The sequence below is a fragment of the Gopherus evgoodei genome, chromosome 3 (assembly GCF_007399415.2).
Source record: "Gopherus evgoodei ecotype Sinaloan lineage chromosome 3, rGopEvg1_v1.p, whole genome shotgun sequence".
NCBI lineage: Eukaryota > Metazoa > Chordata > Testudines > Testudinidae > Gopherus > Gopherus evgoodei.
Genome location: NC_044324.1, coordinates 65,568,377 through 65,585,210, shown reverse-complemented (window position 1 = coordinate 65,585,210; position 16,834 = coordinate 65,568,377). Strand labels below are relative to the sequence as shown.

Sequence of the window (16,834 nt, the reverse complement as noted above, 5' to 3'; positions counted from 1 at the left end):
TTCATTTGTTGACTTGATAGTTGGCGCCACCTGGTGGTCCGATAAATGTGTTGCATGCAAATTACAAGTGTACTTTAGAGCAGTGATTCTCAACCAGGGGTATATGTACCCTTGGAGGTACGCAGAGGTATTCCAGCAGGTACATCAACTCATCTAGATATTCCCCTCGTTTTATAACAGGCTATATAAAAAGCACTAACAAAGTCAGTACAAACTAAAATTTCATACAACTTGTTTTATGATTCTCTAGACACTATACACTGAAACGTAAGTACAATATTTATACTCCAATTTTATAATTATAAGGTAAAAATGAGACAGTAAGCAATTTTTCAGTAATAGTGTGCTGACATAAAATCAAACAAAAAAATGTAAGCAACTAGTTTTTAAGTGAGGTGAAACCTGGAGCTATGCAAGACAAATCAGCCTCCTGAAAGGGGTACAGTAGTCTGGAAAGGTTGAGAACCACTGCTTTAGAATAATCTTTTCCAGCACTTGTACAATGGTTGCTAACTGGCTCCTGAAAAGTGATAACAGGATTTTAAGAATATTTTCTGCCCGAAGCATTGATGGGGGGGGGGGGTAGTCTTTCCTTTTGCACACCCAGGTACGTGTACACACTATCCCACTCACAATTTATGCTTTATTCAAGAATCTTCTGTTACTTAAGATTATTCTTTAAAACAATTTTTATGAACAATCTTTCTAAATATCTTCAGAAAAAATATAAGAAGCTACAGAAAATAATTTTATAGGCTGTGTATTTGGTTAAGCGTTAAGGGGACAAAAAAAGACATGAGTCTGCCAAACAGCACCCAATCCTACAAACATCCATCAAATACCCTTTCTTCTGAGGACACAGAAGAATGCAGTCAAGTACATTTGCTTGTTTAACACCGCAAGATTTTGTATTGGTATAAACCGTTTTGGTTAATCAAATAGTTGTACCAGTATAACCTTTACCAGTACAACTGGATGCAGTTACACTAGCTATTCTCCAGCGTTCATTCCCTATATAGGAATAGGCTACATGGTATAAGCACTTCTATACCAGCATAGCTGCACAGGGTTGTATAACACTTGTGTTCAGAAGAAGCTTAAGAAAAAAGTACCTCTTTCAAGCTAAAAAACACAGATCAGCAGCCATGAACTCCTAATGCCTTTGTAAAAGCAGAAACACTTACTTTCCATATTTAACAGATGACATGCTGACTCACAGTATTTATCTGTGAATGTAACCTTTGAAGAATGCCTCTTTCTGGAAACCCATTTTGCCTCCTCCTAAGAGGATAGTTCTTAATGATTAACTAGAACAGTGGTTCTCAACCAGGGTACATAGAAGTCTTTCAGGGGGTAGGTACATCAACTCACCTAGCTATTTGCCTAGTTTTACAACCGGCTACATAAAAAGCACAAGCAAAGTCAGTACAAATTAAAATTTCATATAGCAACTTGTTTATACTGCTCTATATACTCTACACTGAAATACAAGTATGATATTTATATTCCAGTTGATTTGTTTTATTACATGGTAAAAAATGAGAACGTAAACAATTTTTCAGTAATAGTGGGCTGACACTTCTGTATTTTTATGTCTGATTTTGTAAGCAAGTAGTTTAAGCAAGGTGAAACTTGGAGTATGCAAGATAAATCAGATTTCTGAAAGGGGAACAGTAGCCTGGAAAGGTTGAGACCCACTGAACTAGAAGTAGTAAGCAACCCCAGGAAGAAAGAGGAGTGCCAAAAGATGACTAGTATGGAAGCCCCTAAACAAATACTTGGAATGTGTACTAAACAGTAAAGTTCAGTTTGATGTTTTGGAACGGTCTCTCAAAGGCACTAAGAAACACCACACGCCTTATCCACCTTCTGCTTCAACTGCAAGGCACACTTCTTAGACTTTGCTTTTGCTAATATCAACACTTAGCACTGAACAATTACACTAATTTATACAAAAGTAGATACTAAAAATAGTCAATTTCATCTTGGAGCAAGGAAGAGAAAAATCACATGCAATAGAGGTGGACTTCAACAGGACTTCATAAATACCACCAACCAAAACCAATGATTTTCCAGCTCAGCCTGTGACTGAGCATCACTTTGGACCATCTGTATCTCTGTCCTCTGGAACTACTGAGAAGAGCTATAGCTTATGCTGAGAATTTGTGCTCATTTGAATACTCCAAGTTTTTGGTTTTGCTTCTAGGATAACTGTCAATACTACCTGAGCTTAAGAGAAAAACAAAGTTTCTGGTGCGATAGTTTATAAATCCTCACTGCAGGCACAGGCAGTCCAGACATAATCGTATTCAAAGGCTGTGTTGAGTAACAAATTTTTTTAAGTGTTTTCATTAAATTCCTCTTCACCTGTTGGAGTATTCCCTCTGGAGAAGGGGCCAGGCCCTGGTTACAGGAAGGTGGTTAATGGTCAGTTGCTTGAGCAGTAAAGTTGGAGCTATACTTAAAAGCTTTAACTATGCTAGCTTCTTCCAAAGAGGTCTTCAAAATTAATACATCCAGTTCTGCTCTACCAATGGTGTCAGTTTTACTGTAGACAAACTAATCACTAACATCCCAAGCATCATATAATCTAGATCTGAGCAAGTGAAGATCCCACCATGGGAAGACCACAGGTCACTTGTTTACACTAGCATTTCCACAGTTGCTACCAGCAGTGGAATGGACTGGTGGTAACTGATGGAAATTTTAGGAGAACATCTACAGCCAACACCTCAGACTCACTGGTTCCTTCTGGATATGGATCTTTCTGATTATCTAGTCTGATCTATCACAGGCAAGAGGGCTTTCCTGAATTAGTTCCTGTATAAATTAGAGCATATCTCTTAGAAAAACATCCAATCTTGACTTAAATTGCCAGTGATGGAGAATCTACCACAACCCTTGGGGAAATTGCCTCAATGGTTAATTGTCTTAACAGTTAAAAATTCCAGACTGCATTTTTCTAACTTCAGCTACCAGCTATTGGAGTGTGTTTGCTGTACTCAGGAGCCCACTGTCAAATATTTGTTCCCCAAGTACTTATAGATTGATCAAGTCACCCCACGATCTTCATTTTGTTAATCTAAACAGATTGAGTTCCCTGAGTATCACTATAAAGCACATTCTCTAAACCTTTAATCATTCTCATGGATGTGTAAATGGGAGCCTATATAAGAAAAAAGCCCAAAATATCAGGACTGTCCCTATAAAATTGGGACATCTGGTCACCCTAATTTAAGATAGGATTTTGGTCTGGAGCTTGAAACACAACAGTGCCATCTCAAAAAATGCTAGTTAACTAAGAGTCAGCATAAGCTAAACTAAAAACAATTTAAAACAAGCCATTAGATACATCTCCCTTACTGATTCAGACTGCATGAATTCAGAAATAATACAACAGACTACAATTTTTTCCATCATTTAATGTTATTTGTATAGTGGCAAAAGTGGTCCGTGAGCTTCAAGGGACACAAAAAAACAAGATTCCCTACCCCCAAAGACATTTGCTGGTATACAGATGCAGCTATATCAGCTTTGCCACTGCTGCAATAAACACACACAAATAAGGGTCCTCTCTGGCACAGAGTTTAGCTTCACCTGAAAACTGGGTATGAGCTGTAAGGGAGACAGGAAAGAATGAACCACTTGCAGGGATATTCTGCCCTTCCACCCCCATGACACTTTTCGCCAAAGACTGGAGTAAAAGCAACCCCAATACCTAGCGAGTGCCATTGGATCAGAATCAAATCATCAGTTTTGAAAGAGAAAGATGCTATTTCACATTCTAGAGGAGTTTAGTTATATGAATTTAAGAAGCCAAGGAAAGAAAAAGCAATTATGTCCACCATAAACAAAGATTAGAGCTGTGCTGCTGCTCTGAGGTAGTGAACATCTAAAGCTAAATTGAGCAAGCAGAGTCGCAGTTGCAGTTAAAGCTGCCAATCAAAGAACTTGCCTAAGAAACCTAACTATAATAATGTTCAACCACCAGTAATATTTTCCTGTTTTACTCTGTATATTGGATTAGAGAGACAACTGCTTGTGGCTCCACAGTTGAGGCTAAATTACAAAATGAATTTAAAGGAGCACACGTCTGGTTTGTCTCTAAAACTAGATGGAGTCTTCCACTGAAGTTCCCCTCGATTTTTTTATGCTGCTGAATTTTTTGCTAGTGTACTTTGAGTTCTCTTCATAAATTTTTAAATATGAATTTTTTTGAAGCTGGGCTCAAGCTGAAATTTCTTCTTGGTAGTCCAGCCACTCATCATTAACCAATATCTTAAAAACAAACCAATTGCACAATTCGGCATCCTGAGCAGATCTAATGCAAAACATAGGGGTAGGCTGGCCCTACTGACTCAGACCAATGGACCATATAGCACAGAGATCCGGTCTTCCAACAGCGGACAGTTCCAGTCATTTCAGAGGGATTTAAGAAAACAGGGCAATTAGCAAGTAATCCATCCCCTGTAGCCCAATCCCAGTTTTTGGAGATCAGAGGTTTAGGGATGCCTGGAGTATGGGGTCATATCCCTAACCATCTTGACCAATAGCCATTGATAGACCTATCCTCCATGAACTTATCTAATTCTTTTTTAAACCCAGTTATATTTTTGGCCTTCACAACATCTCCTGGCAATGAGTTCCAGAGGTTCCCTGTGTGTTCTGTAAAGTAATACTTCCTTTTGTTTTAAGTCTGCTGCCTATTAATTCCACTGGGTGACCTCTGGTTCTTGTGTTATAAGACAAAAGGGGTACACAACACTTCTGTATTCACTTTCACCACCTTTAACATATCCTCCTCCCTTGGACATCTGTTTTCCAAGATGAACAGACCTACCCTTTTTAATCTCTCCTCCCTATGGAAGCTATCCCCCTAATCATTTTTGTTGCCCTTCTCTGTACTTATTCCAATTCTAATATCTTTCTTGAGATGAATACTGCATGTGGTTTGGTTGCCTCAAGGTATGGGTGTACCATGAATTTATATAGTGATATTGTGATATTTTCTGTCCTGTTATCTATCCCTTTCCTAGTGGTTCCTAACATTGTTAGTGTGTTTGAGTGCCACAGCTCACGGGGCACATGTATTCACAAATCTATGACTCCAAAATCTTATGCGAGTAGTATCAGCTAATTTAGAGCTCATCATCTGTAGGTATAGTTGGGATTATGTTTGCCAATGTGCTTTGCGCCTACCAGCACTAAAGTTCATCGGCCATTTGATGCCTAGTCACCAGGTGTAGTGAGATTCCTTTGTAACTCTTCAGTTTGCTTTAGCCTTAAGTATCTGAGTAATTTAGTATCATCCACAAACTCTGCCACCTCACTGTCTACCCTGTTTTTCCAGATTTATGAATATGATGAACATTACACATCCCAGTATGGATCCTTGGAGTACCCTACTACTTACATTCTGAAAACTGACCTTAGGCCAACCCTTTATTTCCTATTGTTTAACCATTTACTGATCCATGAAAAGGACCTTCTCTCTTATTCCATGACTGCTTAAGTTCTTATGGAGGTCTGCCCTGCTACCATTCTGTAAACAGAGAACTTCATTTACTAGGGCTGTCAAGTAAACCCCATTCCTGCAGACTAAATTCATACTAGAGGAAAACAAAGTATTGATATGCAGATTTTCACCAAGAGTTGCCAATGTATAAACTTTATGAGCAGGGCACACAAGTATCATGGTCCAAGCACACAATCTGTCAGAAGCTACATTTTTCTGTTAGATTTCACCCTACTATGAAAAGGTCTTCTGTGCACCTGAACATGAAAGAAAGGTTATGTAAGCAGCTGCTGACTGATCAAATCTTCAGTCAGCAGCTGCACTTCCTAACGTCCACCCCATCTAGTGTACAAAAATCTAGTTGTGAATCAAGCAGGACTGCAACACACAATGTACATGACACACCAACAACAGCAAAGAAGTGAAAAGCTAGGTGGCTCAAGAGTATACACTTTTTTCCCTCCATCCTCAGGCACATCTTATTGCTACCACGGCCAATGCCCAAACAACCCTAACTTTGTCCTCCTGCAGAGAATTCCACCTTCCATCACATTCTTTACCAAAATATCTTCTTTCAACCCACACATTACACCAAATATCCAAAAAACTTCAAATGTTGTGGGGTAGAGTTTCATACAGGGTCATGGGAAAAAAGGTGAGCTGAGATGAGCAGAGCCAAACTCCCCCCCCTGCACTACGATGCTGGGGGAGTGGCTGCCACTCCTCCCCATAGTGACTAAAAAGCAAGAAGTGTTTTTTTGCTGCCAATCCAGCCAAACTCCATAACACCGTTTAAGTCCCTTAAACAGAGCAGAGGGAGTTTGGAGCCCTCCAGTCTCTACCCAGGCAGTCCAATTGGCCGAAACCTCCGAAACTGCCACATCTTACATGACATTTGGCAGCCTGGTCATGCATTACCACATCTTCAGGAAAGCGTTATACATATATTACACAAGCACAAATCACAGTTCTACAGTTAAAGCTGAATTGAGTTTTGCATTTAAAGCAGGAATTAAACCATTTTGTAGAATACAAACAAACATTTTGTTACATACAAAGTTGAGATGTTTTTAAAGCTATAGTACTTAGCAAATTATTAGAAAATTCACTCTGTATTCGGAGTAAGTCTGTTAGTTTGAATTAAAAAAAAATTTAAATGGCTCCTGTAAGAAATCTAGCATCCTACATCACCATTTTTTGACCCAAGTTATCTTAATGTAGATACTTCAAACTCTTTATATAGTTTTCATTCATTGAAATTTCAGGCACTGGCCTCATTTGAAGATTTTTTTTTGAAAAAGGATTATTTTCATACGGTTATTCTTCATTGCTGTGGTAACTGAATGTTTCTTCAGCTGAAGCTGAACATTCTTCTACACAAAATTCCAAGACTGCTCTCTTTCAAAGCAGCTGCCATCTCCTATTCTCAATGACAGCAAAGCTACAGACTGCTTTTAGCAAAGCTGCCCTATTTTGAAACCAGCCGTTCTTCCTATTGTTCCAAAAGAGAATGATGCTGACACCATGACAAAAAACTTGATGACTTTAGACTAATCTGGCACAATTCTGAACTAATATTAAAGTATTTTATGATATCCAAGGATAGCATGGTACGTACTAGAGGTGGTTTTACCAGGTAAAATCATTAATCACTCCAAGAAAAACTAATTAGTCCAAGTTTAAGGCATTCTCTATTTTAAAAACTGTTTAACGCTTACCACATTATATTTAGTTTTAGTTATATATTCAAATTGTAGGTACATAGGGCAGCAGATTCAGAAATTAACATAGGGCTGTACAAATAAAAACTAAAACTGCAGTGGGTGTAATACTAATATATGTAATTATAATACTGACCCTCAATGTTTGTATGCATTTTGATTCAGTATTTTCTCAAGGAAGTTGGACATCCTAAGGCTCTACTTGAATCATGGGATGTTTGTCAAATAATTGCAGCTGAGTTGTGAACAAGATATAGAAAAACACAGAAAAGTAATAATGGACCTTTATTAATTGTAGTAATTTGGAAAGCCAGAGAAGACCTATTTAAGAAAAATTTGCTGGAACAAAATAAACACCAAATGCTATTTTTTTTTGGGGTGGGGAGGGGAGAGGAGAAAAGAAGATAACCAGGACATTTGGCTGCAACTATATTACAGTCATTAATGCGCTGGGCTAACAGCGAGAGCCCTACCATGCACGGAGCTGACAGCGGGACCCCATCCGCTAGGGCTCCTGCTGTCAGCCCCACGCAGCCGACAAAATGTGAAAGCCTAATATTGTGGGGGCTGTACTTTCCACAATATCATGAATTAGGTTTGGCCTTAATCATGACTTATTTCAATATTATATCAACAAAAGTCAAAAAACATCATTGATTTAAAATGACAATGCAGAGTTGTAGGACTGATACATTAAGCAATCAGAGGCATACAGCATTGCAGATTACCAAAGCAGGCGCAACTGACCACACACTCTTCTGTAGCAGAAAACCAACTTTCATGCAGTGGACAGACAAAGCTTATTCCTGTACTGAGTGAATGTATCCAAAGTTTGAAAAGATTCAGTGTATGCTTGCTGAACTTGCTTGCCATTGGTGCAACTGCACCAACAGTTCTATGAAGCCAGATGGAATGTCAACACTCTTTGGATTTTTCTACCATGTTACATGGGAAACTTTCCTTCAAGATGAAATATTGGGTTTAGAGCATCTTCTACTTTAAATGCAAGTAAATACAGCAAAAAAAAAAAATCTAGATTTTTGCTGAGCTACTACTGCTTACAATTTCTTCTTGTTCAGCTGACCATTTTTTTCCTGAGTATTTTGGATGAAGGAGGTTGGTCAACATGTGTACAGAAGTAACTGCCTCATTAAATCTCTTTTGTGCTTTTGCAATTTCTGCATTTAAGACCCTTTGTTGTCTTCATTAACTTTCTTAAAAAAAATAAGTCAGCTATGAACTGGGTCAAGTGGTCTTCTTTGTCTGTTCATTTAGAAATATTTTAACTTAAGTCCCTCTACTCACTGAGTTCAGTTGCACTCCCCACACAGCCAGATCAACAGAGTACCATACAGGCCAATTAGGCAGTTTGCCTAAAATTGCAACTGAAATGTCTAAATCTGAGAATTCCCCTTGCTTAGAAAACATGTAATTTTATTTGCTAAACAAAGAAAGGGAATTCCCAGATTCAGAAGTTCCAGTTTCTTTTTCAGGTAGCCAAAGTATTAACATATAGCTTTAAGTTCAGGCTTTTTACATTTTTATTTCCTTTAATTAAAGTTAAAGCTAAACAGACCATATCACTGCAAAATTAGCATAAAAATGCTAAATATTTTCCAGTAGTTTTCATTAATATATTCTAGGAATGGTTTTGATTTTCCCACTTTAAGACAATATTTACCAGCACCCTATCCTAAACTAGTTTTTCCAAGGAACTGCCAACCCACAAGACAGAATTATGGTTGTCTGGGAGCTGTCAATGTGCATTTCCACACCTTAACTTATTTGCATTTCTTTAAAGTGTAACCTTCCCACTGAATTTCCTGACTTGTCATGTTTGTTTTTGAGATAGCTACCACATCTCTAATGTTTTTACTTTTGTGTTTACTTTTGTGTTAAGGACATGTACTCAATTTTAACTCGTTTAACATAATTTTGAATCCAGAACTATGAGTGAACACACACATGCACACTGTGCAGCTTAGGGGAAGTTGCACTGAACTGCAAGCCAGGAAAGCACAAGCCTTCAAGTCCCAGCTCTTACGACTGCTGTTAATCTTCCTCTGCACTTCGGGACTCTTATTAACAAAAGCTTAATACCCTTACATTTGGGTAACTACTTATTCCCCTAATGTACAAATAACAGATAATTTGCAAAAGGTCACTTCAGGATGAGCTCAGAATAACCCCCAGTATCTAGACTTACCCAAGTCTCATCCATTTGAATACACACACTGCCTTTCAGAAGGAAGGAATATACCAAATTATATGCTTGGTAGTGCACCACCTATCCATTTGACCAAACTCTGCTCCCAGAACCAGGAATAAAATCCAGAAATCAAAATACCCAACTTTCTAGTGCAGTCTCACAATTGGTTGTGTAATTCACTGGCCAACTGTGCACTACGTCCCCCTGTACAGGCTGGTCCCTATACAGAATAAAAGCTTGCTTTTACCACCAGTTACTTCTACCGCTGAAATGGAAGAAGTTTTGTAGATGTCAATGTCCTGATTCTTCCACCCAATCTCAGGAGTCAGCAGATACACAACATCTTGAGTTGTTGGGAGGATCCTCAAATAAATGTATTTGATTAAATCTTATATTGCAAAATATTGTATTCAAAAGTGAATTTAGATGTTGTACTGTTTCTTTTAATTTTGTATTTTTAGTATTTTCATTTTGACTAGTGGGAGCTGTCCCTTCAGAAATAGGCGAGGCACTGAAAGTGTGTTTGAAGGAAAAGATCATTGTTTGGGAGATTTTGCCCACAACAGCATTGTGTAGAAGATCATTGCTGTAGAATCTCAAAAAAGGTAAGAACTTGATTATTGTTTATACTCATTCAATAGCCCATTCATTTATAAGCCAACCCCCCAAGATGGTTAGGTAAAAATAGCAAAAGACTGTATGACCCTTTCATAAGCTGACCCTATATTTTAGGGGTTGGCAAACTTTGGCTCACGGCCCATCAGGTAAGCCACTAGCAGGCCTTGATGTTTTGTTTACCTGGAGCATTCACAGGCACGGAACCCCTCAGTTCCCAGTGTTCGCAGTTTGCCGTTCCCAGCCAACGGAGCTGCTATTATGAACACTGTAAATAGCAGTAAAGAATGATAAGAATCATTTCAAAACTCAGGTACATTTCATGTCTACTGATTCATAGGAAAGCATGAAAAGCTTTTCAGACCTAAGAGTCTCATGGCCCTCCTAAAAGTAGTTTTTGATCAGTTTAGAAGACATGGTCATTGTAAAACCATCACAATGGCATGTCCTATGTGCTGGGGCTTTAAAAAAAAAGAACCACCACAAAAATGGTAAGAGATATCCTACAGAACACTGTATAATTCCTACTATTCAGCCACAGAAGATTAAATCTAAATAATCACATCAGGCACATGGAAAGAAGACTAGGTTATGGTTAATGCAAGGGGTCATAGAGCATTCTGGTGCCATACATTAGCAAAGATTTGGAAGCCAACTTAGAGTGTGAAGAGTTTTAGATTCATCCTACACTGCAAGAGACTTCAGCTTAAGTAAAATAGCCTCTGATCACAGAAGTGATATCACACTGTCTTTAGATATGCTTTGAGACTTGTGGATAGGAGAAACCAGTAGTGGGGAACTTGTCACTGCTAAAAGAATAGAAAATAAGTATCAAGTTGAATTTACATCTGGATATACATATCCCAACTACAAGAGAAACCACTATGGACTGAGTTCTTGCCAGAGAATTTATTCAGAATATAAAGAAGGGGAACATGGTACCAGACATCATGACCTACTTGAAAGTTAAAGTACCTGCAGTCTAAGTACCTACATGAGAAGAAGATTTCTGATATTAGGGGACTCTAATCCAGGAAATAAAGATAACAAGCTGTAAAAATGAAGATAGATGCAAACTGGAAAAAAATACATTGCAAATTATAACAGTTAATGTAATTAGCCACTGGAACAACTTACTAAGGGAAATGCTAGATTTTTCTCTCTCTTTACATTAAAGATTCTAAGAGACAGATGTTGTACACCAATGATAACTAGGATCTCTGCTGATAATTGTTGCATGATTAAAGACCTAAATTCTCTGATAAAATATAAAAATCTGCATTTTTCTGCAATTGAAATGAAATGCTGAACTTTAATTTCCCTAGCCACAATATAAATAGGTATCAGTTGAACACGTTTTACTGATATACAGTACAACCCCATTTATCCGAGTCTCCATTATCCAGCTCTCCATATTAACACAAACCACCAGCCGCCCAGGCCTGAAGCCACCGTACGCCCATCTTGAAATAAGGGATAGAAAGCTCTTTGCGAATTCTCCTGATTATCCAATCTAGCCCTGGTCCCAATTAGATCAGATAAACAGGGTTCCACTGGGACAGGGTCATTGGAGCTAGTGGAAGGATTAGAGGAAGCGAGTACATTAGAAAGTTCTGCATCTGTGACAGGGAGAAGAAAGTTGTAGGAGGGAAGGGAAGAGAGAAGGCCAAGCCAAGGGAGAAGATCATCTTGTATTTTGTCAATTTTCTCTTGGAAGAAATCTGCAAGTTTCTGTGAAGAGAGACAGAACGTCGGGTGAGCCCAAGGTGGTGATTCCGTACCAGGATTGCCAGTATGGGATTCATTTAACTTGAGATCCAGAGCTGTTTAGCTCGGAAGATGACAGAATTGAAACAGGAGAGAATAAATTTGTGATGGAGAAGATCAGCCTAGTCATGGGATTTCTGTGAGAGACACTGTGCACTGCAAGGGCAGGAGAGAAGGAAACATATTAAGGGTGCATCAGGGCTGCAGGTTGGCAGCATGGACCTTGCAATGGAAGGTAGGCACCAAAAAGAGTCGGGGGGGGGGGGGGGGGGGAAGAGGAAGAGAGAGCAAAGCATACACAGAATCACCAGCCCTATTAATGGAAGAGAAGAGAGCCAAAAGCAGATGGACTGAGACTAAATGCGAAGGCATGATGGTGGTATGATAGGTAACTGAAAGAGACAAGATGATTATCGAAGAAGAGGAACTCAGCAGAGATTAGAGAGAGCAGTGCTTGATGAAGAACAAGTCAAAGTACAAAAGTATAAGATTTCAAGTAATCAAATTCTGGAGCTCTAAGAAATCTGCATTATGGTGGTAATGAGAAATTAATTTACACAGAGTTTAGAAAGTGTAAGTCATTTAGGTGCTAAGCATTAAAATCCACAAGTGTGAAGGAGACAGTGCCAAGCACAACATGGAGATTGGTTGTAGCCCCAAGGTGCAGTCTGGGATCTGTCTGAACCTCTGCGCCCACTAACAATTCAGCTGGGTTGATCTCTCTCACACTACTCTGATGATGAGACCTAGCCAGCCTCTCCAGGCCTGTTATCATGCAATCCAACAGCAGGTGGTGCCACACACCCAACCAAGTCACCCAAGTGCTTTACCTAAGCCACGTATGGACCAACAATAAAGGCACCAGCCAATTTCCCAGTTCCGCAGCCTTACACTGCTACAGGAGTATAAACCCAGAATTATACCATCTTTCACTGCGCAGGGGTCTGCTCATTAAATAGTCGGCTTTCCCCCTCAATGCAAGGGAGATATGCACAAGCCTTTGTTAACAGAGTGAAGATTCCCTAACTCTTCACTCAGGGTAACACTTCACTCAATAACACTGGTTAACACAAAACAGGTTTATTAACTACAGAAAGGGAGATTTTAATTGACAGCAAACAAATCAAAGTAGATTACCTAGCAAACAAACAAAATTGCAAACTAGATAGGATTTGAAACAGCACTCTCTCATTCTCACTGATACAAGCAGGTTTTAGCCTCTTTACACATGTCTTCTTTCCCGCAGGGAACCTTCTTCCCTAGATTAGTCTTTGTTTCTCCAGAGTTTCCAGGTGTTGTCTTGTAGGGGAGCAAGTCCTAGTCACGAGATTACTTCCCCCTTATATAGTTTTTCCATATGGCAGGAACCCCTTTGTTCCAAGCCAAGTTCCCAGCCCAGTTTATAGAAAAGTACAGGTATCAAAATGGCATTCAGTATCATGTGATCTGGTCACATGCCCTTGCATGCCTTGCTGAGTCATAGCAGCTATTATCCATAGGCTGTCTGAGGAGTCCCCAAGGACGGACAAGCTCTTCTTTGGTCCATTAGCACAGTCTAGCTAGCTTCTTCACTCTTGTACCTGAAAGGTTATTTGTGGGTCTCTTTACATCATATTTCTGTAACATGTACATAGCAAAACTTCATAACTTCACATACAAAGACAGCACGTACAATTCAATGAGATATTAATGTTTAGTTGATCAAGACTTTTAGAATGATACCTTGCAAGGCATACTTTGTACAAAACATATAATTACATCACCATGGTAAATATGGTGTGCAGAAAGTCACAAACATCCCACAATTTTTCTGAAAAAAAATGTAAGAAATAAAAAGCTACCCATGTGGCTCTGATCAAAGGCCTGAGGCCAGAAAAAAAAATGTATTGGAAATGGGGGGCTGGAAGGGAGAGGACAATAGCCAGAAAATGGTCACAGTTTGCTGAAAATTACCAACAGAACACTAGAAAGTACATAACAGGGAACAACCATGCATTGGAAAGGAGAACTAGATGACTTAGGTCTTTTCCATCACTCGTTCTGTGTCTCCATAGATGCTATTTCCTGTTAAGACTGGGACTTCTTTGCGTTACATGCTGTGCAGTTTAATGTAATACTTGTCTACAAAAGCCTAAATAATGCAGAGTTTGGTGCATGCTAAGTATTTCTCCCTTTCTCCCCAACCCATGGCTAATCCACAAAAGGTAACTATGACAGAGCTCTTGGCTATCGAAATTAGTCTTTGGCCATGTCTACATCTAAAATTTTGCAGCGCTGGTTGTTACAGCTGTATTAGTACAGCTGTATAGGGCCAGCGCTGCAGAGTGGCCACATTTACAGCAACCAGCGCTGCAAGTGGTGTTAGATGTGGCCACACTGCAGTGCTGTTGGGCGGCTTCAAGGGGGGTTCCGGGAACGCGAGAGCAAACCGGGAAAGGAGACCAGCTTCGCCGCGGTTTGCTCTCGCGTTCCCCGAACCACCCTGCAAACCGCAGGGAAGGAGACCTGCTTGCTCGGGGTTCCGGGAACGCGAGAGCAAGCCGGGGAAGGAGACCAGCTTGATTACCAGAGGCTTCCTCCTTCCACGGAGGTCAAGAAAAGCGCTGGTAAGTGTCTACATTGGATTACCAGCGCTGGATCACCAGCGCTGGATCCTCTACACCCGAGACAAAACGGGAGTACGGCCAGCGCTGCAAACAGGGAGTTGCAGCGCTGGTGATGCCCTGCAGATGTGTACACCTTCAAAGTTGCAGCGCTGTAACTCCCTCACCAGCGCTGCAACTTTCTGATGTAGACAAGCCCTTTCGCTCAAACTGTAAAGTCTCACACTTCATCTTTGGAGGTGCCCAGTGGGCCCCTGTCCTGAACAACACAGTCATGGCTGTCACAATGGAGCAGTTGACTACTATCACACTTGCTCAAACAAGGTAATCACCAAAAGTGTATTGTATGCATTATTATTGTATGCCTTTTATTATATTACCTACTATATAAATATTTTTACATTTTTAAAAACATGATACAAGATTAAAAATAAATTATGCAGTCTGTCACTTTTGGACAAAATAATTTCCCCGTTTTAAGTCTGACGGTGGTCTAATAATCCTTACATTTCACTCATCACATCATTCAAACCAATACTGCAAAATGTTGTTACTGAAGATGAGTCTTATGCACAATAGACCTTAAATATTCAGTATTTAATAGCTTAATTGCCTAAATGCTGTACTTCTTAAAAAATATCACCTTACTCTAGTGTTGCAACATTCACCTCAAGTAATACAGTGTCTGTACCTAATGTTAAAGAGGTAGCTTCCCGACGCTGTACACTGACCAACTACCAGGTCACTCAAGCAGGATTCACTTCTGTCCATTAAAAAGCAAGGGCAACAGTGAAACTTCAAGAAAGATCTAGGTCAGAGACTACATAAAAACCCAAGGGACGTTTTCCTGATTTTGGAATAATCAAAAACACATCCCAGGTGGAAACAGATTATTTTACAATTAAATGAAAGGATGATCGATTTGCATCAACCTCCCAACTGTTTTTTACTGTAACTGTTCAAATCCCAGCCCTTTTCCTCACCGCAGCTTATTTGCAAGAAGCAATTTGGGCCCAGTGTACACAGGCCCATATCCCACAAGAACTTCAAATCAGCCATTAGCACGGGCAGATACTGGCCGGCTCTCCCGAGAACCAGGAACCCCGGGAGTGTTTGCAGCGTTCACAGGATCTCGGCACACAGCACCGGACACCAGCTAGCACCGGCCTCACCCTACACCCGGCACTTCGGCCAGCCGGGCCACTCGGCCCTCCCAGAGCAAAGCCCGCTCGCCAGCCCCGACTCCTCCTTCGCGCCCTGGGAAGGGCCGATAACGAGAGCTGCCCCATACACGCTTCCCAAGAAGCCAGCTGCCCTAGAGTGCCCAGTTTTACTGGCCGCCGGCCCAGCGGGGAGCTGCCCTGCCGCTGTCTTCTGCCCGGGGCCCCCGGCCCCATCTCCCTCCCCCGCAGGGAGCCACCCGGACCCCTCGCTCCACCGACCGCCTTCCCCACCCGCGCAGGGGGCCCGGGGCCACATCACCCCGGAGCCCGCGACCCCGCCCGGGCACTGCCAGCACCCGCGGCCCCTCCCCGGCCGGCCGGCCGTACCCTTGGCCTCGCAGTCGGCGCAGTACTTGTTGTCCTCCTCCCGCAGCAGCTTGGCCAGGATGGCCTGGTGCTGCTCGTTCTGCTTCTGCGCCTTCTCCCGGCACGAGCGGGTCGACATGGCGGCAGCGGCTCCCTGCGCGCTGGCACAGCTGGGACCGGCAGCGCCACGCTCCGCTCCGACCCTCGCGCAACCAGGCACCGGCAGCGGACACACTTCCTCAACCGGAACTACTTGCACCTACATCCGCCTTCAAGCCCTCCTTTCCAAGTAACGCGTCCAGCACTGCATAGCAAATAGTCCCCAGCCTGGAACACTACAGCCCGGGGCCTCTTCACCACGAGGTTTCCTGTTGGGATTCCCGAGCCGCTTGAAACAGCTACGATTTCACTAAGATACAAAAGATCCTCCAGTGTGTTTAAATTAGGGGTGGAGTATAAACCATCCACGTATCCATCCGCCACCAGGTGAACGCCTAAACGAGATCCGGGCGCACCTCAGTGACGGCTGGGGCGGGGCCTGCTACGAGCTTCTTCCGCTGACTGAGCCTGGCGCCTGCCACCTGCAGTGACAACCGCAGCGGCGAGGGGCGGGGTTGGTGGAGCTGGGGAAGGGCGGGGAGCCACGTGCTCTCGCCACACGTCTTGTTAACACAAAGGGGAGGCCTGCTGTGACCTTAAAAATGCACTAAAGCACATCAGTAGAATTTTTTGACTGGCTTTGGGAAAGCCCCTTATCTTTTGTATGTACATCAGTTTTCCTTTCTTTAAAATGGACATAATTATACTTACCTACCTTGCAGTGCTCTCAGAGACACAGACCTTGTATTTAAAAAGCATTATATAAGCACAAAATA

At 41.4% G+C, this 16,834-nt stretch overlaps 1 protein-coding gene across 2 annotated transcripts in view; it reads right to left on the bottom strand.

Annotated features, from left to right (window-relative positions):
• SMAP1 (small ArfGAP 1) overlaps positions 1–16,493 on the bottom strand; it is a 221,060-nt gene extending 204,567 nt beyond the window's left edge. The window contains exon 1 of one of the 2 annotated variants that reach the window (XM_030555691.1): positions 15,981–16,493. In XM_030555691.1, the coding sequence (XP_030411551.1) occupies positions 15,981–16,098 (118 nt within the window). In that variant the 5' untranslated portion in view covers positions 16,099–16,493. The remainder of the gene's footprint in view (positions 1–15,980) is intronic. The other variant, XM_030555690.1, reaches the window with a different exon arrangement.
• Positions 16,494–16,834: the final 341 nt, after the last annotated feature.